The sequence below is a fragment of the Panicum virgatum genome, chromosome 7N (assembly GCF_016808335.1).
Source record: "Panicum virgatum strain AP13 chromosome 7N, P.virgatum_v5, whole genome shotgun sequence".
NCBI classification, from domain to species: Eukaryota; Viridiplantae; Streptophyta; class Magnoliopsida; order Poales; family Poaceae; genus Panicum; species Panicum virgatum.
Window position 1 is genome coordinate 41,010,777 of NC_053151.1, and position 25,226 is coordinate 41,036,002.

At 49.3% G+C, this 25,226-nt stretch overlaps 3 protein-coding genes across 17 annotated transcripts; 2 read left to right on the forward strand and 1 right to left on the reverse strand.

Moving 5' to 3' along the window:
* The first annotated feature begins 586 nt into the window (after positions 1 to 586).
* On the forward strand, positions 587 to 11,661 carry LOC120680649 (phytoene dehydrogenase-like). 13 transcript variants are annotated; one of them, XM_039962158.1, is made up of 18 exons: positions 589 to 849; positions 967 to 1,027; positions 1,130 to 1,236; positions 1,560 to 1,628; positions 1,713 to 1,767; positions 1,843 to 1,890; positions 1,975 to 2,132; positions 2,260 to 2,498; positions 2,676 to 2,686; positions 7,828 to 7,907; positions 7,981 to 8,109; positions 8,198 to 8,351; positions 8,686 to 8,780; positions 8,869 to 9,119; positions 9,997 to 10,166; positions 10,906 to 10,986; positions 11,059 to 11,221; positions 11,300 to 11,661. In XM_039962158.1, exons 1-14 carry the CDS (start codon positions 658 to 660, stop codon positions 9,052 to 9,054), a joined length of 1,584 nt encoding a protein of 527 aa, XP_039818092.1. In that variant the 5' UTR covers positions 589 to 657; the 3' UTR covers positions 9,055 to 9,119; positions 9,997 to 10,166; positions 10,906 to 10,986; positions 11,059 to 11,221; positions 11,300 to 11,661. The 13 variants fall into 13 exon arrangements, with proteins under 13 accessions (XP_039818102.1, XP_039818101.1, XP_039818092.1 ...); XM_039962157.1 differs by having other exon boundaries at positions 10,906 to 10,971; XM_039962161.1 differs by having other exon boundaries at positions 9,997 to 10,063.
* On the reverse strand, positions 9,946 to 12,828 carry LOC120680648 (calcium-dependent protein kinase 12-like). 3 transcript variants are annotated; one of them, XM_039962153.1, is made up of 8 exons: positions 11,829 to 12,828; positions 11,468 to 11,611; positions 11,222 to 11,374; positions 11,002 to 11,108; positions 10,753 to 10,920; positions 10,542 to 10,669; positions 10,190 to 10,289; positions 9,946 to 10,119 (listed from the first exon to the last, which is right to left on the reverse strand). In XM_039962153.1, the coding sequence occupies exons 1-8, from the start codon at positions 12,610 to 12,612 to the stop codon at positions 10,060 to 10,062; spliced, it is 1,644 nt and encodes a 547-aa protein (XP_039818087.1). In that variant the 5' UTR covers positions 12,613 to 12,828; the 3' UTR covers positions 9,946 to 10,059. The 3 variants fall into 3 exon arrangements, with proteins under 3 accessions (XP_039818087.1, XP_039818088.1, XP_039818086.1); XM_039962154.1 differs by having other exon boundaries at positions 11,222 to 11,362; positions 11,435 to 11,611; positions 11,829 to 12,760; XM_039962152.1 differs by having other exon boundaries at positions 9,946 to 10,289; positions 11,829 to 12,735.
* Positions 12,829 to 12,839: 11 nt separating this feature from the next.
* On the forward strand, positions 12,840 to 15,666 carry LOC120680651. Its single transcript, XM_039962169.1, has 3 exons — positions 12,840 to 14,386; positions 14,626 to 14,759; positions 15,266 to 15,666. The coding sequence occupies exons 1-3, from the start codon at positions 14,252 to 14,254 to the stop codon at positions 15,426 to 15,428; spliced, it is 432 nt and encodes a 143-aa protein (XP_039818103.1). The 5' UTR covers positions 12,840 to 14,251; the 3' UTR covers positions 15,429 to 15,666.
* Positions 15,667 to 25,226: the final 9,560 nt, after the last annotated feature.

A 25,226-nucleotide genomic window follows, 5' to 3' on the forward strand; every position in this document is an offset into this window, starting at 1 on the left:
TCTAGCTTCCTTATTTTATTTCGTATAAATCGAGACACTGTAGTGTAAAGATGTTTCGCACCGAGGAACTAATTTTTTTTTGACTTTACCGTGGCTTTAACTTCACAGATGAAATTGTTTTGGAAGAAGCCCTTCCCAACGAAATCTAATTGAAGTGTACATCAAGCAGCCAAAAGTTAACAACTTCCTTACAGTAACCGAAGGAGGTGATAACAGCGAGAGCGCCCTCCGAATTTTGGGTAAGTGAAAATGTGTTTATACAATTTTCAAACAAAAAAACCTAAATTTACCCAATGGGCTCTTCAACAATTACATGTGTGCTCGTCAACGATTAGTCAACCGAAACAGATTTGCTTGCCCTTAATATCGTTGTTTAGTTAAGAACAGAGGGGCTTACCTGGTTCTGTACTAAGAACCTTTCGGTTTGGGAATTGGTTTAGACGATCTTCGTTTGCTTATAGGCCTATAGCTTTCAAATTCGAGATCTCAGGGGACAAAAGTGTAAAGTTTCATATAAGGTGAGGTTGTTCTCGAAGACGTGAACGTTCGACTCCGCTCGTGTGTGGGGTATACAGACGAACACCTCGCGCCTCGCGGGGACAAACCAGCCACTCGTCGCCGCGCGCTCCTCGATTCCGGAACCTTCCTGCGGACGGAATGTGTGGATGCTCGGCCCTCGTCGCCGGAGGCCGGGCGCCTCCGTCCTCCATCCCTCGCCGGCTCCGCCGCCGCCGAGGGAGCTCCGTGCGGGCAGAGGTCTCGCCAGGCGCCGAGTCCGAGCGGAAGAAGGTCGCCGTCGCGGGCGCCGGCTGGGCCGGCCTTGCCGCCGCGCACCACCTCGTCAAACAGGTTCGCCTTGCCCTTGAGCTCTACTGTGAATCGCCGTAGCTCGTGGGTTCGTGCACGCATAAGAAATGTGGTAATTCTGTTCATTACTGCCAATTCGCAACTTGTTTTGGTGATCAGGGGTACGATGTCACGCTTCTCGCCGCAGAGGACGGCCCAACCGAGGAGGTTGGCCTCAGAGGTATTTCAATCTCCAGTGTACTGTATCAGGTTGTACATTTCGATTTGGTGCCGGTTTTGTTTCAGTAATTCATTCATTCATTCATCGTGGCGTTGGGCATAGGATTCTGGTATCCGTACCGCAACATCTTCGCTTTAGTCGATGAGCTGGGGATCTCGCCTTTCACGGACTGGAAGAAAGCAGCCTACTATTCTGCAGAGGGACTTGCGGTAATTTCTCTGCTTCATTTTGGTTTTCACTCGTTCACTGAATTATCGCAATAGATTATAGCCAATGAATTTATAGTAATAAACCCAACGATAAATAAGTCGTGAATGTCTCTACACTTTTTCGAATTATTTCATTGGTGGATTTATTACATATATTAGATTAGATATTAGTAGGAAAATTCTCAGAAATTTCTTTCAGACTACAGCAAGTCTCATTATTTTATACTGACTGCACTGTAGTCTGGATTTAAATGGTCTATTATACGCTAACGTCCCTCCTGCATAGGATATAACTTAAATCCTTATGATCATCGATCATGTAGGTTGAATTCCCCATATTTCATAACCAGCCACGGTTACCAGCTCCCTTTGGAGTCTTTGCATATCCAGAGGTACGTTTTCTTTATATCTTGTTCTGGTTATCTTTTTATCTTATTCTAAATTAGACGTAACATCCTGAATTTTCTTGGTTGCAGTTCCCTAACCTTACTTTGATTGATAGGTTGACATCAATTCCTGTCATAGCTGCAGGTACGGTGTCCAACTGTTCAGCTTCTGTTATACATCAGCTCACCTCCTAACCAATTATGTGTTGCTTTGGTCCAGTCATTGACTTTGACAACACAGACACTGCTTGGAGGAAATATGACTCAAGTGAGGAAGTCTCATTTCTATTATCTTTTGAATCTGTCAGCTAGCTCAGAGTTGACCACTTGTACGACGTGTCTTCGTCTGCAGTGACTGCAAGAGAGCTTTTTAAGATGTATGGTTGCTCTCAAAGGCTCTACAGGGAAGTCTTTGAGCCAGCTATTCAGGCAGCCCTGTTTGCTCCTGGTGAGCAGTGCAGTGCAGCTGCAACACTGGGGATGTTGTACTATTATATGCTGTCTCATCAGGTTCTATGCTCTTCAACATTATCAATGATCGTTTCAATCTAGATGATACTTTGATAAATGAAACTTTATCATCTTATTGTCTCTTTGTAGGTCTAGTTTTCTTATGAGTGAATTCCCTAATTTTCAGGAAAATTCTGACTTCTTGCTGTGCCGTGGTGACGTAGAAGAAAAAATTTTCTCTCCCTGGCTTCAATCATTAGAGATGGAAGGCTTAAAATTTGTACCAAACAAAGTTCCATCAAGCTTGACTATAGATACGGATAGTGGATGCATCTCTGCTATTATCTGTGGTGACGAGATATATAAGGCAGATGCATTTGTTTCAGCCATGGGACTCTCTTCTCTACAGTCCATTGTCAAAAACAGGTAATACCTTTTGTGGTAACTCCGTAACTGCATGAGTCCTGGTCAGTTTTGCCTTAGCTTCCTACATTCAGTAATTTTGGAAGCTAAACATGGTAAGAAACTATAGTCTTGTAAGGAGTCATAAGTTTCACAACTTGGAATCTGAAATTAATTTGCATGCTTTTCTGACAAGTAAAGTCCATTCCTATGTGTAGAAGAGAGGATAGGATAGAATAGTGGCTTGTATTCCTCCAACCCTAGAAGGGTGGGTATATATAGAACCTATACACGGGCCTCTAGATGGGCCTCTAACACATGGGCTCAATATACTCCAACACCCCCCCGCAGTCTGAACTACCGGCGCAGCGGTGTTCAAGACTGGACAACAAGAAAGCTAACACCCCCCCCCCCCGCAGTCTGAACTACCGACGCAGCGGTGTTCAAGACTGGACAAGAAGAGAGTACAAATAGAGTACAAAGGGCAAATACCCCCCCGCAGCCACAACTAGCCACCGGCTACGTTGAGGCTGGATCGAAACTCCGAGAAGGTCGACGAGGGCAGCCCCTTGGTGAAGATGTCAGCAAACTGGGAGGTAGTCGGGACATGGAGTACCCGAACATCGCCGATGGCGACTCTGTCGCGCACGAAGTGTAGGTCGATCTCCACGTGCTTCGTCCGCTGATGCTGGACGGGGTTGGTGGAGAGGTACACAGCGCTGACGTTGTCGCAGTAGACGAGCGTACTCTTCGCGAGCGGGCTGTGAAGCTCCGCCAAGAGCTGTCGTAGCCAGGACGCCTTCGCCACGCCGTTGGCGACAGCCCGGTACTCCGCCTCGGCACTGGAGCGGGAGACAACCGGCTGCCGCTTGGACGACCAGGAGACCAGGTTGCCGCCCAGGAAGACGGCGTAGCCAGAGGTGGAGCGACGAGTGTCCGGGCAGCCAGCCCAGTCAGCGTCGGTGTAGACCACCAGCTCAGTAGAGGACGAGCGGTGAAGTACCAGGCCGAGGTCCACAGTACCACGGACGTACCGGAGGAGACGCTTCAGCGCAGCAAGGTGTGACTCCCGGGGATCATGCATATGGAGACAGACCTGCTGAACAGCGTAGGTGAGGTCCGGCCTGGTGAAGGTGAGGTACTGCAAAGCGCCGGCCAAACTCCGGTAGGCAGTAGGATCAGCCACCGGATCACCCAGAGCAGCAGACAACTTCGCCTGAGTGTCGACTGGAGTGGAGTAGGGCTTGCAATTAGTCATCCCAGCCCGCTCCAGAATATCGAGGGCGTACTGCCGCTGGTGAAGGAGAAGACCAGACGGGCGAGGCTCAACAGTGACGCCCAAGAAGTGGTGGAGCTGACCGAGATCCTTCATAGCGAACTCCTGCTGCAGAGAGGAGATGACACTCTGAAGCAACTGCGGACTGGAAGCTGTGAGCACAATATCATCGACATATAGCAGCAGATAGGCAGTCTCATCCCCACAGCGGTAGACGAAGAGAGACGTGTCAGACTTGGCCTCGGTGAACCCCAGTGTCAGCAAGAACGTGGCGAACCGAGAGTACCAAGCCCGAGGAGCCTGCTTCAGACCATAGAGAGACTTGTTGAGCCGGCAGACCATATCCGGACGACTCGAGTCCACAAATCCCGCAGGCTGAGAGCAGTAGACAGTCTCTGACAAGGTGCCGTGAAGAAACGCATTCTTCACGTCCAGCTGGTGCACAGGCCAAGTGCGCGAGAGCGCAAGCGAGAGGACCGTGCGCACCGTAGCGGGCTTCACGACCGGGCTGAAGGTCTCATCATAGTCCACACCAGGCCGCTGAGTGAACCCCCGGAGAACCCAGCGAGCCTTGTAGCGCTCTAGTGTGCCGTCAGCCCGACGCTTGTGCGTCCAGATCCACTTGCCAGTCACCACATTGCAACCAGACGGACGCGGCACGAGGTCCCACGTCTGGTTGGCAAGAAGAGCCGCGTACTCCTCTTCCATCGCGCGACGCCAGTGAGGATCCGCCAAGGCGTCGCGGACAGAGGAGGGTACCGGAGAGACCCGCGGCTCTCCCTCGGTGGCGGAGAGAGTCGCGGCCGGGGACGTCATCCGCCGAGTCACCATGGGATGTATGTGCCGAGGGTCCCGATGGATGACCGGCGGGTGGTACACCGCCGGCTCGGCTCGAGAGGGAGCCGGAGGTGTCGGCGGCGGCGACGGCTCCGGTGTCGGCGTCGCAGGAGCCTCTGGAGCAGGAGGCGGCGCCGGTGTCGACGCCGAACGACGCCGGTATACCTGCACCGGCTCAGCGTACCGCTGCGGTGTCGGGTTCGGCGCCGAGCGGCGCCGGTACACCTGCACCGGCTGAGCGTACCGCGCAGGTGCAGGGGAAGGCACCAGGGACGCGCGTGGCGCAGCGGGTGACACCGGGTCCGCGCGCGGCACGACCGGAGGTCCGGGGACCGCGCGTGGCGCGACCGCGGGCACCGGGGCCGCGCTCGGCGCAGCAGGGATCACCGGAAACGGTGCCGGCGTGCCAGGAAAACCTGCAGGAAAAGGACAGACAGGTAACAGTGGCTGAACCACCGGGTCAGTCGGAAATAGAGACTCCAGCTCGGGGTCAGGAGAAGGTGTAGAGGAGGTGGAGTAGGGGAAATCCGACTCGTCGAAGACGACGTGTCGGGAGATCAGGACGCGGCGAGTGGTGAGGTCAAAGCATCGGTACCCCTTGTGGTCAGGGGAGTAACCGAGGAACACACAACGAGTCGAGCGGGGCGCCAGCTTGTGAGGAGCTGTGGCGGAGGTGTTAGGGTAACACGCACACCCGAAGACCCGAAGGTGGTCGTAGCGAGGAGGGGTACCGAAGAGAGCGTGGTGTGGAGTGGGAGCAGGAGAAGCAGTGGACGGAAGGCAGTTTAGTAGGTAGGTGGCGGTGTGGAGGCTCTCAGCCCAGAAGCGCGGGGGCAGGGAAGCCTGGATCAGAAGGGTGCGCACGACGTCGTTCGTCGTGCGAATCATCCGCTCAGCCTTGCCGTTCTGAGGAGAGGTATACGGACAAGACATACGCAGCTGAACACCCCGAGACAGGAAGAAGGAGCGGGAGGTGGAGTTGTCAAACTCCCGCCCGTTGTCACACTGGACGGCCTTAACGGTGAGGCCGAACTGAGTGGACACCCAGGCAAAGAAGTGGAGGAGGGTGGAGAAGGTCTCGGACTTGGCGCGCAAAGGAAACGTCCAAGAGTAGTGCGAGAAGTCGTCGACCACCACCAGATAGTACTTATAACCAGAAAGGCTAAGTACAGGAGAGGTCCACAGGTCACAGTGAATAAGATCGAATGCACGCATCGCATGCGAAGAAGAAGAGGAGAAAGGGAGCCGAACATGACGACCGAGCTGGCACGCATGGCAGAGGGGCTGAGCAGGAGTCCTTGTACCAGGAACCTCGGTACTACGACCGAGCTGAGCCAGAACGTCGCGGCCAGGGTGACCAAGACGACGGTGCCAAGTGGTGTAAGACGGCGTCGCGGCAAAGGCGGCAGACCAAGACGGCCAGGGCGAAGAAGAAGACGAGAGTGGTGCAGCGGAAGAAGGAAGGCGAATGGTGTAAAGGGGCCCCGTGCTGTCACACCGGAGTAGCGGACGCCGGGAGGCCGAATCCTTTACAGTGAGGCCAGAAGAATCAAACTCAATGGAACAAGAATTGTCAGCTGTAAACTGACGAATGGACAGAAGGTTATGAACCATCTGAGGAGCAACAAGGACATTGTGAAGGCGAAAGGAGCTAGGAGCAGAACCCACGGCGGTGACAGGAAGGCAAGATCCGTCACCAACCATGATGGAAGAAGGACAAGAGGGGTGTGGGGGTCGGACAGAAGAGAGGAGATCGGCATGTGGGGTGGTGTGGAAGGAGGCACCCGAGTCAGCGATCCACTCGGTGCTGACCGGCGGCGTCCGCCCCATGGCGCTGAAGGACTGCGCGAAAAGGGGAGCAGCTCCGGCAGTAACAGCACCGGCGGCGATCGGCCGGCCGCTGAAGGCGTTGGCGGCGAACGGCGCGGCCGCAGGGGGCATCCCGAACGCAGGCCACGCAGCGGCGAGGTAGGCAGTGGCCCGCGCGCAGTCCCTGGGCGCAACGGCCTGCGCGGCGCGCGCGACGGCCTGTGAGGCGGGCGCGGCGGCCTGCGAGGCGGGCGCGGCGGCGAGGGAGGCGGCGGCCCGCGCGGCCTGCGCAGCGTGCGCGGCGGGCGCGACGGCGGCCACAAAGGCGGCGGCGGCGGCCAGGTCTTCGGGCGCGACGGCCTGAGCCTGCGCGGCGGGCGCGATAGCGGCCGCCGGGGCAGGCGCGCGCCAGGCCGAGACGGTGGCGCCGGCGGCAATGCTCGCGGCGCGCGCAGCACCCGCAGTGCCTGCGGTCTGCATAGGCAGAGCGGTGGTAAGTAGAGGAGCAGCGTCCGGGGGCCACACACACGCCGCGCCTTGCCCAGGGAGGGCGGCGGGGGCAGCCGAGGCCACGGGGGCCGCGAGCCACGGGCCAGGCGCGCACCAGGCGGCGGCATCCGCGCCCAGCGCGGCGCCGGCGGGCATCCACGGGCTCGGTGTGCGCCAGGCGTCTCCGGCGGCGGCGGCAGAGGGGCCTGCAGGGGTGGCACCCGCGGCAGCGCCCCCCGCGCCAGCTGCCAGGGCGGCGGCCGCGCCCCTCGCGCCCAGGTCGAGAAGAGGGGCGGCGGGGCCGACCAGAGGCGGCGGGGGCTGCCGGTTGGCGGCGTTGGCGGCGGCCGGCAGGGGCCCCTGCACTGGCAGCGGGCCCTGTCCGGGCGGCTGCAGCGGCCCCTGCGGCTCGGGAGGAGGAGGGCCGCCAGCATCCCCGGCCGCTGCGCCCGCAATGGCGGCGGCGGCGGCTGGATGGAGCTGGGCCCGCGCCACTAGGGCGGACGCAGCAGATCCGCGCTCCGCGGCGGCCGGGAGAGAGGGTCCCGCGGCGGCAGCGGCCCCTGCAGCCCCCGCGACGGCGGCGCAGGGCGGCCGAGCGGACTGCAGAGCAGGGGAGGAGGAAACCCAGGCACCGGCGGGCGGCAGGGCAGGGGAGGAGGAGGCCCAGGCGCCGGCGGGCTGCAGAGCAGGGGAGGAGGAGAGGTAGGGGAAGGAGGAGAGGGGAGGAAAGGGAGGCGACGCCGGCTGCCGGCCAGCCATGGTGGCGGCGGCGGCGGCTACAGTAGCCAGGTAACCCTAACTGATACCATGTAGAAGAGAGGATAGGATAGAATAGTGGCTTGTATTCCTCCAACCCTAAAAGGGTGGGTATATATAGAACCTATACACGGGCCTCTAGATGGGCCTCTAACACATGGGCTCAATATACTCCAACACTATGGTCTCATCAAGAATTCACCAATCTTCTTCACCTGTCTACAGTCGACGTGATCTCTATAAAATTATGGCTTGATAAAAAGGTAAGCACATTATGCACTTCATCTGCGAACTGTTCACACGTTGTGCCCCCAATAATTTTATGAAATTTTACAGATCACAATTCCAAATGTTGCGAATGTATGTCCCGGTTTTGATGATTCATCCGGCTGGACGTTCTTTGACCTTACCTCAATATATGATGATTATTATGAAGAACCAATGACAGTAGTGGAGATTGAGTTTGTATGTTCAAGGCCACCTTTATTCAATTAAAAAATATACAGCATTTCGGCCAGGATGTATCATACACTTGCAAATTTTCTTTCTGCAGTATAATGCTAGCTGGCTAGTAACTCTAAGTGATGATGATATTGTCTCTGAAGCTTCATTGCATCTTATCAAGTGCATACCAGATTTTGAGGGTGCTACTGTGATCCAAAAATCAGTCAGAAGATCTCCTAAATCTGTAATCAACTTTCTTCCAGGTGAATTGATATCATGATCTCATTTAATGCAAACATTTGAAAGTCCACTATTCTTGATAATTTTCTGTATATAAGTAATCAAGCTATGATTGACCATCATTCACGATCTGTAATGCTATCCTCTAGATCTTTTCAGTGCTAGTGTCCAACTGTCCAAGCAAATTGAACGTTAATTGTACATTCATGCTGTGATAAGGACCAAGAATCACAATAAAAAAATCCTACTTTTGCGGTATAAACACATCTCAAGTTCTGGTTTAGAATGTTGTTTCAAATTATACTATGATATGAGGAATATTTAATTTTGATACACGGAAAAATACATTTCTTGCAGGTTCCTACAAGTACACACCAAGAGGATCAACTTCATTTCCGAATTTGTTTATTGCTGGTGATTGGATTGTCAACCGACATGGGTCCTTTTCAAAAGTGAGATATAATATTTCACGAAATGATTAGAGTGACAATGAATGAATGAAAGGTTATGTTTATGGGCTGATACTTTGTTTTGTGGTAGGAAAAAGCATATGTGACTGGACTTGAGGCCGCTAATAGGGTGGTAGACTATTTTGGCACTGGAGACTTTGCCAAAATAATTGCAGTTGAAGGAGAAGAGCCTCATATAGAGACATTGCGTAGTCTCAGCAGAAGAGCCAATGAACTGAAGTCACAGATTCCACTCTCGGAGTTCTTTCTCCAATAATGTGGTTCGGGGTTTTCCATATGACTGTTGACCAATGCCCATTGTTGTAGGCCCATATGTAAAAGGTCAGCCAGTTCTCATTTTATTTGCTTTATTTTTCTATTTTAAGAGAAAAAAATTTCTTCAGTTATGTAGAAGGTCAGCCAGTTATCTTTTTTCCCCTTTTTTTTGGTTTTAGGAGAAAAACATTTCTTCTGTTTTGTACATTTGCCTGGCAACCTTTGGTCTAGGATCATGTGTTCCTCATTACTTTTTTTTGAAAGCCTTGATACATAGTCTTTAAAACAGGCTAAATAAAAATCTGTTAAAAAGAATAAAAATGGGGGTTGAGGAACTATAACTTTTTTCTCCATGTGCAATATCATAGGTTAGTTTGCACTTCACATTGGAAAAATAAATCATCACCTAATATCTCCCCAGCAGTGCAGCTTACATGGATTAGATGGTGTGGACACACAAGCTTATGTATGCACTATTAATAAAGTTAGCTACTTTCCTGATGAATTCCAGCTGCTTTGGATGAACAAACACCTAATAGAAATTATGTTGTCGTCCCCCTTGTATTTTTCATTCTTTGCTGGCAAATGGCAATGCAATAGCATTTCCCAGTTCGTATGCTGCACAAATTATGGTTTACCATGAAGTATATAATTTTGTTTAAGCGTATTTTTTCCTTCTCCTGGCCTCAATTTTGAACATGCTTAATTTAAACAAAGCCTCACAAAAATGTATTTTGTTAGTGAAAGTGGCTTGCACAGGATTAGCTCCTGGTTTCAGGTAGGCTGCATATCTCTCTGCGTGTGTATGATGTCAATATTTAAGTCTAAACATTTTCTCTCTTGTTGCATATTCAGTTATAAACAAATTTAAATAGTAGTGCTGGACCATAAATGCATAAGCAACTTGTTCTGATTAAACTTGCATTGTTGCTTGTACTTGCAGTATTTGTTGAAACACACACACATATATATACAACCTCTTCCATCGTTAGACCAGAGAGTTGCCTCAGGTGTAACTTCCCTTCCTCATCATTTCCACAAACTCTTCATAGTCGATATTCCCATCCTGTGAATTCAGTGGGGGTGATGATTAAATCTATGCAAATGGAATTGGTTAGTCGGAAGAATATTCTTACCTTGTCTTTATCAACTTCGTCTAGTACTTGTTTAATGCTTGCTTCATCACCCATTCCATACTCTGCCATGGCTTGTTCCAGTTCGTCTCTTGTTATGTACCTGCAGTTGTTATGTATGTTGTCTCGGGTTAATCATACTAAACCTTTTTTGTTTTATTAATAATGATTTCGACCAATTGAAACGACAAAGTGATGGTAGCATGTATTGAGCATTGTTAATTTTTTATATGAAAAAAATGAGTGGCATGTAATTTGCCTTTACAAGTTCTAGCATTTTTCAATTGTATAGCTCTTCATCAAGGTGGTGCATGGAAAATAAATTATTTTCCTGGTTGGGCAGAATTAATTTTACCCGCTGTTATCTTTGTCAAAGTATTGAAATGCACGGATTAAATCCTCCTCCTTTTCCAATTTATGTTTATTCATCATGGCAGTAAGGAACTCTGTGTAATCAATGCTGCCACTCTTGTCCACGTCAACCTGCACCAACGTATGATTATTGAAGCATTTCATATACTTAACTTAGTGAAAGACTGGAAATGAAACGAAATAAGCAATCTTACTGCTTCCATAAGCTTCTGAACTTCTGCTTCACTAATCTTCGATCCAAGCTTTGTCAGTCCTTCCTTCAGTTCTTCAACTGTGATCGTGCCACTCTTGTCTGTATCCATGTTATTGAACATCTGCTTCAATCCCTTTATCTCCTCTGGCGATAGGTTCTCCGCGATTACCTTACCATGGAAGGAGACAATCTGTCAACTCAATTTGACACAGGCGAAGAAGTAGTTATTCTTCTTGTTAAGTATATTCACCTTGAGCGCTAGTTGCTTTAGCTTGTTCATTGCCTTGAATTGCTTCATTCTTGACAGGACCGCGCTATGGATAGGTCTGTCTGGTGCATCTTTGAGCCACGGATGCTCTGCACAGAGTACTCATTCATTTGTTTGGGATGAAATATGAACCATACAGATGCAGATGAAGTCTGCATTCATAGCTGAAGTGATATATGAACAGGCAGTTGAAGAGTGATACGTAGGGCCTGTGCTGCAGTAATTCGCTTCTGAGGATCTCTGTTCAACATTTTCCAAATGAGATCCTTTGCACTTTCAGATATGGAGGGCCACGGGGTGGAGCTCAAATCAAGCTGGCCGACCAGTATAGCGTCAAATATGCCCTTCTCTGTTTCTGCTCGGATATGTGCAAATACTGACAATTAGCCTCTAATATTGCTGAGGTAATGTAGTAAGTATGTTAGGATGCAGATGTCTGAACACTCACCTGCCCAGAAAGGCGGTGACCCACACAGAAGAATGTATAAGATCACTCCGGCGCTCCACACATCAATTTCTTTGCCGTAATTCCGGCGCAGTACCTCTGGCGCCACGTAGTATGCACTCCCCACAATGTCCTTGTAAACTTTACCTGCATTGGTTGTCTATATGATTAGGTTTATTGCTAAGGCCTGTGAACTACACCTTGTGCTCGGTTTGTTCTTGTTTGACATCGTCCTCCTTAATTTTCAGCTGCAACTTCTAAGGAGAGCCCAGCTTAAGCTTAGTGGAGTCTTTTGTTTGGGATTGGTATCGTTAAGAGAGAACTGTGCAGTATGTTAGTTGTTAGTGATGAAGCTAATAATAACCTTCCTCGATGAAGACGGAGAGGCCGAAGTCGATGGCCTTGAGCGGCGCGTCGTCGGCGGGGCTGGCGAGCAGGAAGTTCTCGGGCTTGAGGTCGCGGTGCATGACCCCCATGAAGTGGCAGACGTGGACGACGGTGAGGACGTCGCGGCAGACGGCGGCGGCCTGGCGCTCGGAGTAGCTGCCCTTGGCCGTGATGCGGTCGAAGAGCTCGCCGCCGGTGCAGAGCTCCATGACGAGGTGCACGGCGTCGGCGTCCTCGAAGGCGCCCTTGAACTCCGCCACGTTGGGCTGCCCGCTGAGGTGCTGCAGGATGGTGATCTCCCGGCGCATGTCCTCCACGTCGGCGCGGCGCACCAGCTTGCGCTTGGACACGGACTTGCACGCGTACTTGAGCCCCGTCGCGCGCTCCGTGCACAGGTACGTCGTCCCGAACTGCCCGCTCCCCAGCTTCCGCTCCAGGTGGAACAGCGTCCGCACGTCCACCATCGGCCGCTGCAGCACCGGGCCCACCTCGCGGCCGGAGGACGCCCGCCGGCCCATCATCGACCCCGCGCCCGACGACGGGAAGGCCGGCCGGGACGGCGGCGGCCGCGGCCGCGGCAGCGTCTGCCCCCGGGCGTCGGACGGCCAGCGCGAGCCCGAGGACAGCGGCACGTCCCGCGTCTTGTGCTCATGGGGCGGCCGGTACTGCGGCTGCGACGACGGCCGCCACCGCGGCGGCGGCGGCGGCTCCACGGTGATGGGTATCTCGTGCTCGTACGTCTTGGTGAAGCAGTTGCCCATTGCTCCCCGTTTCTTTCTGTGTTCGTTTGGACAGGATCGACGGCGGCGGCAACGTCGAGCTGCCGTCGAGGTGGCAGCTACGGGGAGAGGACTTGTGGGGGGTTTTCCCAATCCCAAGTGCTCCTTTCGCGAATCGCGAGCAAAAGTATGGACGAGAATATGAAGGCTGGCAGGAAAAAAAAAAAGCTTTGACGTGATGCTCAGCTGCTGAATCCCTTTGCTAGCTGTTTTGCTTTTGGGCCGGGGTTTTGTTCGAGCTTTATGCCTTGTTTGGTTGCCTCCAGACGGAAAAGAAGATTCAGAGATGAGAGAATGCCTGGGAATCACGCTATCCTATTCCTATGTATGTATGCAGACAGTGCGGGGCGGGCCACTTTTATTTATTCGTTGTCGGTGATGGAGAAACAGCTGGTGCGCCCACAAGAGCCAAGCCATTCCACTTTTTGGTTAATCCGACGAGACTTGAGAGTTTTTTTTTTCTTTTGACAGGTGAGACTTGAGAGACTTCAGCGTCACCTGAAAAAGAAAGGAAACTTGGAAATTCGGGGCACAAGTTTTTCTCTCTTTTTTTGAGAAGAAGAAAAAATTTAGGGTGCAAGTACAACTGGGTAACGATTCGGCCCATGGGCTGAATGGCCTCCCATCCCAGCCTGGGCCCGTGAGCCCGCCGCCGCCGCAAACTGGCCTTGGCAAAACGGCAAACCGCTCGCGAGACGGACTGTCGTTTAGTGAACGGCACACAAGCCTTGCTGGAATCACAACTTCACACTTGCCAATCATCTTGGTAGCTAAGTACCACTTAACTGGAAACCATCGCAATCCGAGCTAGTTAGCAGTTACAAGTATTTCGTTGTGACTGTGATGGGCCATCCTCGCTCTACCTTTTTCAGCTTTGACATTAACAGCTACGTTTGAGAAGAGAAACAATGGTATCCGGAGCAGTAAAGTGATGGTAACAGCCTAACAGGTTTCACCTTGATCCTTGACGCATGCTCAAACCACCTTTGATTCCTACTGTTCCTTTTGACGAAAGCGAACGACCCCATGGTGGCTCCTACCAAAGTCAAGGATAGAATCACATGTATTTACTATGACCTGCTTTGGTCCTCCTAACAAAGTAACAAGCTTCCTAATAGTTGAGGTGACGTGAGACTGGGGGGTAGACGCGCACACACTCCTAGTCTTTTTAGTCCTTTTATTTTACCACCCAATGCCCCCCAACCACCTTTCTCCCCACTTTGTTCATTCGTCTTCATTTTTAAGTCATTGGCTCTCTACCAACGACAAGCAAACAAACAAAAGTTGCAAAATCGATGGTTGAGATGAGTAGACGGAACGGGACCCCAAACCCAACCCATCGTTCTCCACTGGAAGTTCATGGTCTGTGGCTGTAAATTGTGCCAAGGTTTTATCAGCAGCAAGATAGGTGGGTGATGCATGATCCAGCAGATAAAGATGTAGCAGTGTGTGTATATATATATGAGGTCACCTGGCTACACCTCAACCTAGCCGGAAACAAATACTCAGGGCGATAACAGGAGAGGTTGAGTGCTAGACCGGCCGTGCCGCCCCTCTTTCTAGTTGTCTCCTCTGCAGCCAACAAAGACCCTGCTTCCCAGAGGCCGGAGCTGCAACGATCATGGCGGCAGTCCCGGTGTACAGCATCACAAGGGCCGAGATCGACGAGTTCTGGAGGAGGAAGGAGGTGGAGGCTGAGGAGCGTCGCCTCGCTGCCGAGAAGGAAGCTGCAAGAATCATGGCCAAGACACTCAAGGTCAGTCCTTGCAGTTGACCAACGAACTGTATCTTTGCGTTATCCATCAGTGCAGCCTACTTATTAGATTTCAGCATCATGTCTAACATGTCAGAAAAATCATCAGAGGCAGCCAAAAAAGATATGATGCATCTTACCACGATCATGCTTTTCAAGTCTTTTTACGACTTACGATCATATTTATCGACTCTTGTACTGTTATGATCGTGTGACTTGGTGAACCGATTATTTGAAAGCAGATGGAAGACTATGCGCTCTTTGAACAAATGATGAGGGAGATTCTCGAGGGGAACACAGGAGATGGGGAAACAGCATCCATGGTCCCAGCTGCCACCGGTGGCACCGAGGCACGGATTATTGGCATCAAACACTGGTAAACTCTTCGCAGGATCATATGCCATCCAATCTCTCCCTTTTTGAACGAAAGCTATCTTTTCTTTATGCTGCTTTCTGTAGTTGTGCTGTTGGTGGTGCGCACCTTTCTAAATGCCAAGGTCCATCACCCTTTAGAAGTTGATAAGTGGCCCAGTGTGTGGATAACAATCTGTATCCCACTCCATCCAATTCCTTAGTTGGATTCCCTGTCACAATGGACCAATGGTTATGAGCAATATCCTATCAAAAATATGAGAAATATATGCTAATTGACTAGACTAAGGAACCAAGAGTCAATAACGTAGATCGTACATTAGGTATATTTGTTATAAAAATGTTTCTGATGATGCATTACCAGCATGATTATTTTCAGACGTGTATAACAATAAATTTGCAACACGGTTCCATACTTATATTCTGGTGCTTATGTCCTAGTAGAAGAATCTTAAATATCCAAATGCGTATGGGATATGACAGACCACCTTCTTCTCCCACTTGGTGCAGGTGGACAAGAAGTACTTATGCTTATCTGAATGCACCTGCACTGTCCATGGATGAGAAGGGTGGAAGCAAGCATGCCATCACATATGTTCCGCAGGAGAGATGCACCATGTTCTTCTCATCAACTCCATGCCAGCCATATTCCACTGCTTTTGTGATCTTTTAGGTGTCCATGCCAAGGATAAGCTGGGACATTGGTAATTAAATCAGAAAAAATGGATGTGATTCATGTGTCAGTACTTTGGGTCGCATATGCTGCACCACATTGTTTCTAATTTGGTATTTTGATTGTATATCTTCCAGTACTGCTTACTAAACCAAGTAATAAGTATGGATAACCATGTTGCTTCATGTACAAAGCAAGACCGCTACTAATGAGAATTTGTCAACAACATTGCCTGCCACTACAGTCTATCATCTGAAATTCTGAATCCTTGGCTGCTTGAAGTATGTAGGTTGCAACATTGCTTGTATTCAATTTTCAAAGTATATACGTGTTGGAAATCCCAAAAAGTGATTACACAGTCCTCATGTGTATTCTCAAAAAATTGTGTTAACAAAATTGCTAAGTTCAACAAGTTCGTGAACCTGAGGGATCAATAATAATACCCTAAAAAAAGGGATCAATAATAATAATAATAATAAAAGAAATAGACTTGCTGCATGTATGCTAACTTGCACTTGCCAATGATTCTATTGCAACTTTTTTTCTTAAAGAAAAAGATCAACTAGCGGAAGTGGATATATCTGCAACCAAGGACATTTCTTCACGTTAGCAAATCCTAAATTAATATGCTGTCTCGATGTACAAGGTACATGGAGAAGTCAATGAAACGTCAGATTTTTAATCTGCTTGTTATATCAAATTTCCAAACACATCATCTCCCTTTGTTTCTTGCAATGCCCCTATCTATCCAAGGCAGCATTTAAAATTTAGAAGAGTCAGAAAGCACTCTATCTATCCAAGACGGCATAATTTAAAACAATACATAAAAGTATAAACCAGCCTCTATATCCTTCTGGTGGATATATACAGCCATGGGTTATAAAGACTTCTTAGCCTCTACACCTCAAATGACGGCCTCAAAACACAAGAAAGAAAACTATAAAACAAAGAAAGAAAATTAGAAAGATACTAAAAGCAAGCAGTCTGCCTAGCTACAGAACTGCAGGAAAAACACAATCAAATTTCATTAGGATGAAAAGTAATCTCTAGCACAAAACATGATGTTACGCATACAGCATAACTGTGTATTGTGAGAGAGAAAGCGTATTGTAACGTGGTATGTAATCTTGCTGACATGTGGGCCGGTGTGGCCAGTGTCTGGGTCGTGTGTGCGCTCGGCTTAAAGGTGCCAGCGTGTGAGAAGAGACGTGTGTAAATTTTCTGATCTGAAACAGAATCGAAGGAGAGGGAATCTGCCCTCGTTCCTCTGGGTGATCTCCTCTGCGTTTGTTCTTGTGTGTGATTCTCACGTCTGTGTCTCGCACGGGCTACGGGTGTTACATCTGGTATCAGATTCAGGCATTATCCTCGGCGATTTGCTCTACCGATCAATCGCCCGTATCGGTTCGTCCTCTTCCCTGTTGAATTCGCGTTCCTCGCTACCAATTTGCTCACCGTATCTCGGTCGCCTTGTTTCCCTCCCACTCTCGATCCCGACTGGTTTGGTGCGTCGCAGTGACGATCCAACCCCGCTCCGCCCCCGTCGTCCCGACATCGGCGTCCCCGCATAACGCCGGTTAGCCGTTCCGGCGCCGTCGTCCACCCTTGTTCGCCGCTCAGGTCTAGATTCGGGATCCCAGGCATTCTTCGGTTCCGATCCCCTCTGTTCCGTAGCCTTTTCCCCACTTCCATCACGGCTCCACCGAAACCATCTGCACAAACGACGTTCATCCTGAACGCCATGGCGGAAGAGGCTGAGAAGGAAGGCAACAAACTGGACCAGATCTTGGAGAGTATTGATTTGCTGTTCACACAGGTCACTGACATTGGCCTCACCCAACAAAGGATGCGTACTCAATTGGAGCTCACTACTCAAGCGGTGGATCTGCAGACAGCTGAGCAGAAGCTGATGGCGCGCCAGATCGCCGAAACCGGGCAGGTGGTCGCGCAGATGCGTCTCAATCAGAGGACTCGCCCCTCATCCCCATCATCCGACAGTGATTCAATTCCTTTTGAAGAAGTTGATAACCACCAGCACGAAGAACTTCACGGTGAGCGTACTCGTGGCCCTGTTCCGCGTCATGTTTTACCAAAAATGTCTTGTCCTCGTTTCAATGGCGAGAATCCAGTGATTTGGCGTGATAAGTGTATGGATTATTTCCAATTGTTTGATGTCCCTCAGAATTTGTGGGTTCGAGTGGCTTCTCTGAATTTTGATGAACCGGCTGCCCAGTGGTTACAAGTGTATAAGAAGAAGAACAAGTCAAATTCCTGGTTGCAGTTTGTCCTAGTGTCACAGAACAGTCCAAATAATACCGATCAAGTGCACTAATTAACCATTTAACTTAATCCTCCAATAATGCACTTCACCAGTACACTCAGACTGCCTGCTTTAACCAGGATCGATTGCACAGGAACTCTCGCCAAAAGACGAGCACAGGCGATTACAAGCAACCAAGGTTTTCAAACTTAACTTACAACCAGAGTTAAACAAAAGTCTCCAGATTAAATTACAATTAAGTTTTACAAGCCAAGGTTACATTTCGAATACAGAGTTCAAACGCAGCGGAAAATACAAACAGATTAAAACAAGTTCGAAATACCGCACGGTAGATAACGTCGATGACAAAAGACAAGCTTCACATCTTGCCCACTGATGTGAGGCTCACCTGCCTGCACTTCACGGAGAAGGCGGAACCCACTCGAACGTCCAACCTGGAGGATGAGGCTGACCACTCCAGGACGCACTGATTTCCTCGAAGTCTTCCGGAAGATAGCCTGCTCAGAAGGGTTACAACCAAACCCTGAGTATTCTAATACTCAGCAAGGCTTACCCGTCTATGGGTATACTTAGCCCAATACCTAGACATGCACAGCTCTTTGGCTCTGGGTTATTTTGCTGAAAAGCTACTAACACTGGATCCTTACTTTCCATATTTTAGCTCCAATTGTGTTGATAGCTAGAAACTAGGTTTGCCTAATTCTCTAGAGCACACATGGTTAATCATATTATCTTTTCAAGAATATCAACAAAAGTCCAACTTTTCTCTTTCTGTCCTTTCAATTCTTACTACGATGCGACGCATTGACCAAGGCTCTCATATCCGCGAGTCACGGCGAATCGATCCGATTTAACCTTGCAAGGTGGACCTAACTCACACGACACGCGTAAACCCCGTCGGGCTACACACGTCAACTGTTCCCATAATTACCCCGAAGTCTGAATCAAGCCCGCAAGCACCCGGATGATGAGCCCCGCACGTGCGAACACCCAGTGAACCCGTGGGCTACTTCACCATCCGTCAACCCTACCCAGCACCGCAGGTCGAGACCCAGATTCCGACGCAATTAAGGTAATTAGCTTACCGGTTTCGACTACCTCCTACTTCCGGCATGTGGTTAGTACTGTTCAATCCTCAGTCAAAGGGCCAACAACGGAACGGTCCTCAATCGACGCAGGCGGAGACTCAACTTTCCTTAATCAATAATCATGTCCAACTTTACCTCCGCCCGGTCTCCAATTTCCCTTCTCATTGCATTATTTCTCATAACACTGCTGAAGCAACAACCCTATATCTCGCGGGTGACAGGAAATCACCCGTCTTCTACCGGTTTACTTAAGCATAGCAGTGCTAGCGATACCTACACTAGTAATGACACTGGGTAAACAAGATTATGCATCTATGGTTCCAATCAATTCCTTGAATGTAAATGCACAATACTTAATTATAACATGGAGTAATTAAAATAAGGGATATGCTCCGGGGCTTGCCTTGCAAGTCAGTGGGGTTAGCGATTTCTTCGGGAGCGTGCTCGACTGCGTCCTCCTGCTGTTCTCCCGCTTGCGGCTCCTGGATCGGCTCGGCAACCAGCGCGTAGGCGATGTCGGTTTCAGCGTCTACACGAATAAAATATGCCATGCATGAAACTTATGAAAAGATACAAAGCACTACTCACAACGAAGGACATGGACCAAACTCCAAAAGCGTCTACAGAGCAAACCTTACAACTAGGGTTACGATAGCAATGGTTTAGAACGGATGTGCAGCTTTTGGTTCTAAGGCCTTTTTAGCCTGAAGTGTTTCCTATCAAGCAAAAGTTACGAACTTGCTTCGAAGGATTAACATAACTCTAGAGCAGCATGGATCAAAACAGGAGCTTGCTTTGATGAGGTTACACAAGCATGGAACAATTAACTAATAACATCTAAAGACGATCGAGAGCAGTCATTTTAACCCTAGAAAAGAAATTAAACAACAATAGATCCACGAACATGCACACAGGTTAAGCACCTGAAACTTTTTCAGTGGACTACACATGCAAAGAGTAAGCTACCCTAAAATTTTCAGGATTTTTAGACAAACCAAACAACCGATACAAAAATAATCTAGCTTAAACGCAAACCCTAAACTCAGCAGGGGTAAAAGTGTCATTTCACCTGCACCAGTATTTTTCTTCTAAAGATCTGGATTTAAGAAGACTAACAAAATTTAGTTTGCATTTTTAGGATTTTTGTGCATTTTTCTAGCAATTATCAAACTTTCAGCCGAAACAACAAAAAAAGAAAACAAAACTGGAGCCGTGGGCCCCACTCGTCATCCAAATAAGGGAGGGAGGGGAGCTCCCCTGCTCTGCTTGGCCTGCCCGGCCACGCACGCCGGCGGCGCATGGCGCGCGCGCGGCGGGCGAGAACCAGCCGGCCGGCGGGCTCGCGCGCAGGGAGGCCCGCGCGGCGGCCGAGCAGGGGGCGCGCGGGGAGGCAGCCCAGGGCGCACGCGCGGCGGGGCGGGAAGCGCGCGGGCGGCGGCGGCGGCAAGGGCAGGGCGGCGGCTTGCGGCGGCGCGCGGTGTCCTCGCCGGCAGGGCTTAGGGCGGCGGCAAGGAAGGGCGGGGAGGTGCCAGAGGAGGCAAGCGGCCCCCGTGCGCGCGGCCTTGGCGCAAGAGGCCATCACAGGGAGGCGGGCGACGGGCAGGCGGCGGCGACGCGGCAACCGCGGCGGCGCGACGTGTTCCCGGCGGTGGTGGCGCACAAGCTCAAAGGGGAAGAGGTCAGGGAGATGGAGTAAGACATGGGGAAGCTCACCACGGCATCCAATCGAACGGAGAAGGGCCGGGAGGTGAGGTTCGACGGAGGGGCGGAGCTCGGCGGCCAACAATGGCGGCCGGCGGTCTGCAGCTCCGATTCAGCCGGGAAGGGAGTCGGTCGGGCTCGGGGACGGGATGGCGTGCGTGCTGGGCAAGGCGAGGAAGGTCGAGGGAGGTCGAGGCGCGAGGAAATGGCGGCGAGACGGCGGTGGGCGGCCAGCACAGCTCCGGCGACGACTAGCAGCGGGGCTAGGTTGCTCGGCTCTGCTCGCGGCGCGAGGAAGGGAAACGAAAGGGGAAAACGGACACGGCTCTGGGAGAGGGGATAAGGACGGCGTACGAGCGCGACAGGCGAGGATCGTCGATGGCCGACGCGTGGCGTCGCCGGCGACGACGCAGAGCCACGGCATGGGCGCGCGTACGGTTCACTGGAGAGCACAGTAACCGGGTTTAATTCATTTGAAAAGAATTTGATCAAAGTTTGACCGCCCAAAACTCAAATTTTCACATTGAAACCCGAAATTTGACCAAAATAGAAGTTGTAGAGGACAAGATGATCTACAACTTTTGTTTTGGGCACAACTTGATTTGAAGCTCAGATCATTAAGAAAAACTGGGTCGAACTTGGCTAAACCGATGTTTACCGCGCGAACGCGATTAACGCTAATGACAAGATTAAACTCCTAATTAGCGACTCTAAACTCATGATTAGCAACCAGTAACACTGGGGTGTTACAGCCTTCCCCCCTTAAAGGAATCTCGTCCCGAGATTCACGCATGAGAGAATGTAAAAGGCGAGGTGGTTTGTAGATGTAGCACCTGGATGAGCGCTTAAAAAGTCCGGATAGTTGGATTTCAGAAATTCTTCTTTCTCCCAAGTCGCTTCTTCTTCGGAGTGATTACTCCATTGAACTTTGTAGAATCGATTAGTTGTGCGACGAGTAATCCGATCCTTGCGATCAATAATCTTGATAGGATGCTCCGGATAAGTGAGATCAGACTCTAATTGAACTGAGTCACTATCAATAGCTTCAGTTGGAATTCTCAAACACTTCTTCAGTTGTGACACATGAAAGATGTTATGAATTGCCGAAAATTTTGCTGGAAGATTCAACCGATAAGCTACAGGGCCACATCTCTCCACGATTGGGTATGGACCAATGTAGCGGGGAGCTAGTTTTCCTTTTACTCCAAATCTTTGAACGCCTTTCCAAGGTGATACTTTTAAGTATACCTGGTCACCAACTTTAAAGACAAGTGGATCAGTCCTTTTGTCAGCGTAGCTCTTTTGCCGAGACTGCGCGATTTTCAAATTTTCTTGAATAAGACGGACTTGTTCTTCGGCTTCTTGAACCATGTCCGGTCCGAAAATAGTTCTTTCCCCTGCTTCAGACCAATTCAAAGGGGTTCGACATCGACGACCATATAATGCTTCAAATGGTGCCATTTTGATACTCTCTTGATAGCTATTGTTATAAGAAAATTCAGCTAATGGCAGACATTGATCCCATTTCTGTGGATAGGCTAAGACACAAGCACGAAGCATATCTTCTAAAATCTGATTGATTCTTTCTGTTTGGCCATCTGTTTGAGGGTGGTAAGCAGAGCTGCGAATCACACGAGTTCCTAAGCAAGTATGCAATTGTTCCCAAAAGCGAGCTGTGAATTGGCTTCCACGATCAGAGATGATAGTCTTGGGTATACCATGCAGGCATAAGATACGCTCAATATATAACTCAGCATATCTTTTTGTGGAATAACGAGTACTGACTGGAATAAAATGTGCTGACTTGGTTAGTCTATCAACCACAACCCAAATCGAGTCATAACCTTTTTGGGTCCGAGGTAACCCAACTATAAAGTCCATACTAATATCTTCCCATTTCCATTCAGGAATACTCAAGGGCTGCAGGGTTCCTGCTGGCTTGAGATGACTAGCTTTAACTCTGCGACAGATGTCACATTCGGACACATATTTAGCGACCTCTCTTTTCATCCGAGTCCACCAAAATTGTTGTTTCAGGTCCTGGTACATCTTGTTGCTACCAGGATGGATAGACAGTCGGGAAGTATGAGCTTCATCAAGAATTTGCTTTCGGAGTTCAAAATTCTTAGGTACCACTATTCGGTTCTTAAACCATAACACATTCTCACTATCTTGGTGGAAACAGTTTACTTTCGGATCTCCTTCTGATAATCTTCTTTGAATTTCCTTTATTCCTTTATCCTTCTTTTGTGCTTCAATGATCAGATCACGAAGGGTAGGAGTAAGTTCTAGATGGGCCAATGTGCCATGGGGTACAATGCTCAAGTTTAGCTTTTCCATTTCAAAATAGAGAGACTCACTCAAGGGTATAGCAGAGAGGCAATGACAGTGAGCCTTGCGGCTTAACGCATCAGCAACCACATTTGCTTTTCCTGGATGGTAGTGCACTTCGAGCTCATAATCTTTAATCAACTCGAGCCATCGTCTTTGACGCATGTTCAGATCAGATTGGGTGAAAAGATATTTTAGGCTCTTGTGATCTGTATAAATGTTACACTTCGTGCCCAGAAGATAATGTCGCCAGATCTTCAAAGCATGGACTACAGCTGCTAATTCCAGATCATGTGTGGGATAGTTCTCTTCGTGACGCTTGAGTGATCGAGAAGCATAAGCAATGACCCGGTTCTCTTGCATCAGAACACAGCCAATTCCGGTGCCCGAGGCATCACAATAAACATCGAATGGCTTTGTAGTATCTGGTTGAGCTAAGATTGGTGCTGAAGTAAGTAGAGTTCTTAGCTTCCGGAAAGCTGTCTCACATTGGTCACTCCAATAGAATTTGGTACCTTTCTTGAGAAGTTCAGTCATAGGTTTAGCAATTCTAGAAAATTCTGGTATGAACCGACGATAATAACCCGCTAACCCTAAGAAACTTCGGATTTCAGCCACTGAGGTTGGAGCCTTCCAGTTCAGTACATCCTGTACTTTACTGGGATCAACAGAAATACCCTCAGTCGTGATAACATGACCTAGAAATGGAACTTCCTTTAGCCAAAATTCGCACTTGCTGAGCTTAGCATATAACTGATGTTCCCTGAGACGCTGGAGTACTATATGAAGATGCTGAGCATGCTTTTCCTCCGTCTTGGAATAGATTAGGATGTCATCAATGAATACCACGACGAATTTATCCAACTCTGGCATGAACACTGAATTCATGAGATACATGAAGTAGGCTGGAGCATTGGTTAATCCAAAGGACATGACTAAATACTCATAAAGACCATAACGAGTGGAGAATGCTGTTTTTGGTATATCTGATGGCCGGATTTTGATTTGATGATAACCAGATCGAAGATCTATCTTCGAGAAGAACTTGGCACCGGCCAATTGATCAAAGAGAATATCAATACGAGGAAGAGGATATTTGTTTTTGATGGTGACCGCATTCAAAGGTCGATAGTCCACACACAATCTTAACCCATGATCTTTCTTTTTCACGAACAAGGCTGGACAACCCCATGGTGAAGCACTGGGTCGGATAAAACCCTTATCTAATAACTCTTGCAACTGAACTTTCAATTCAGCTAACTCACTTGGAGTCATTCTATATGGTCTTCGAGATATGGGCGCTGTGCCGGGCTGTAACTCAATGACAAACTCAATATCCCGATCGGGAGGCATGCCTGGCAAGTCCTCCGGAAACACATCGGGGTATTCACAAACCACCGGAATTATTTCTAGAATCTTCCCCTCAAGATGGTATATGATAGTGGTTGGAATTTCACGCTGGGAAAGGTGAATATTCAAAATGCCATGTGTGGAAGAATTGATTCGGACAATGCGAGATGAAGTATCAAGGATAACACGATGTTCCTCCATCCAATTCATTCCAAGAATGATATCTATTCCTTGGTTTGGAAGAACAATGAGATCGGTCTGGAAAACTTTCCCACCTAGGTCAAGGGATACACTCGGAACAGATTGACCGGCTTTTAACGGTGCACCCGGTGCATGAATAATATATGGTCTCTTCATGTGTGTTACTTGCAAGTTGAGCCGTGCTACGCACGCTTCGCTGATAAATGTATGAGATGCTCCGGAATCAAACATCCTTACACTGCATCTGTAGTAGCTCGGTTATTCTTGGACACAGTGGTCAAGTTACATGGGTTTCCCCGTTCTATAGTCTCTGACAGAGACAAGATATTCTTGGGTGGCTTTTGGAAAGAGTTGTTCAGACTTTATGGAGTGCAGTTAGCATTCAGTACTGCCTATCACCCCCAAACAGATGGGCAAACGGAGAGGATCAATCAGTGTCTGGAGATGTACCTCAGGTGTGCTGTGCATGAGTCCCCACAGAAATGGAAAATGTGGCTGCCCTTAGCTGAGCTCTGGTATAATTCTTCTTTCCATACTGCTATAGGGTGCTCCCCATTTAAAGCTCTATATGCTTATGAGCCCAACTTGAGTTTGGTTCCCAAGTCTGTCCAGGCCACCTCTCAGGAGGTTCAGTCAGTGATTGAGGACAGAGACATACACTTGCAGACCCTGAAACATCATCTGCTTCGTGCTCAGGCCAAAATGAAATTCCAGGCTGATAAGAAGCGTTCTGATCTACAATTCCATCCTGGAGAACAAGTTCTACTGAAACTTCAGCCTTATGTGCAAACGTCTGTGGCTAACAGACCATGTCCAAAGCTTGCTTTCAAGTATTATGGACCATAT

Bases quoted from the DNA above. Each gene is read 5' to 3' on its own strand.
- LOC120680649 (XM_039962163.1), top strand. From the start codon at position 658: ATGTGTGGATGCTCGGCCCTCGTCGCCGGAGGCCGGGCGCCTCCGTCC. The intron at 1,629-1,712 runs GTACGTTTTCTT...TCTTGGTTGCAG, and splicing joins GAGTCTTTGCATATCCAGAG to TTCCCTAACCTTACTTTGAT. The intron at 7,908-7,980 runs GTAAGCACATTA...GAAATTTTACAG, and splicing joins AATTATGGCTTGATAAAAAG to ATCACAATTCCAAATGTTGC.
- LOC120680648 (XM_039962152.1), bottom strand. From the start codon at position 12,612: ATGGGCAACTGCTTCACCAAGACGTACGAGCACGAGATACCCATCACC. The intron at 10,670-10,752 runs GTAAGATTGCTT...ACGTTGGTGCAG, and splicing joins TTCAGAAGCTTATGGAAGCA to GTTGACGTGGACAAGAGTGG. The intron at 10,290-10,541 runs GTAAAATTAATT...TAACAACTGCAG, and splicing joins TTTGACAAAGATAACAGCGG to GTACATAACAAGAGACGAAC.
- LOC120680651 (XM_039962169.1), top strand. From the start codon at position 14,252: ATGGCGGCAGTCCCGGTGTACAGCATCACAAGGGCCGAGATCGACGAG. The intron at 14,387-14,625 runs GTCAGTCCTTGC...ATTTGAAAGCAG, and splicing joins TCATGGCCAAGACACTCAAG to ATGGAAGACTATGCGCTCTT. The intron at 14,760-15,265 runs GTAAACTCTTCG...CACTTGGTGCAG, and splicing joins ATTATTGGCATCAAACACTG to GTGGACAAGAAGTACTTATG.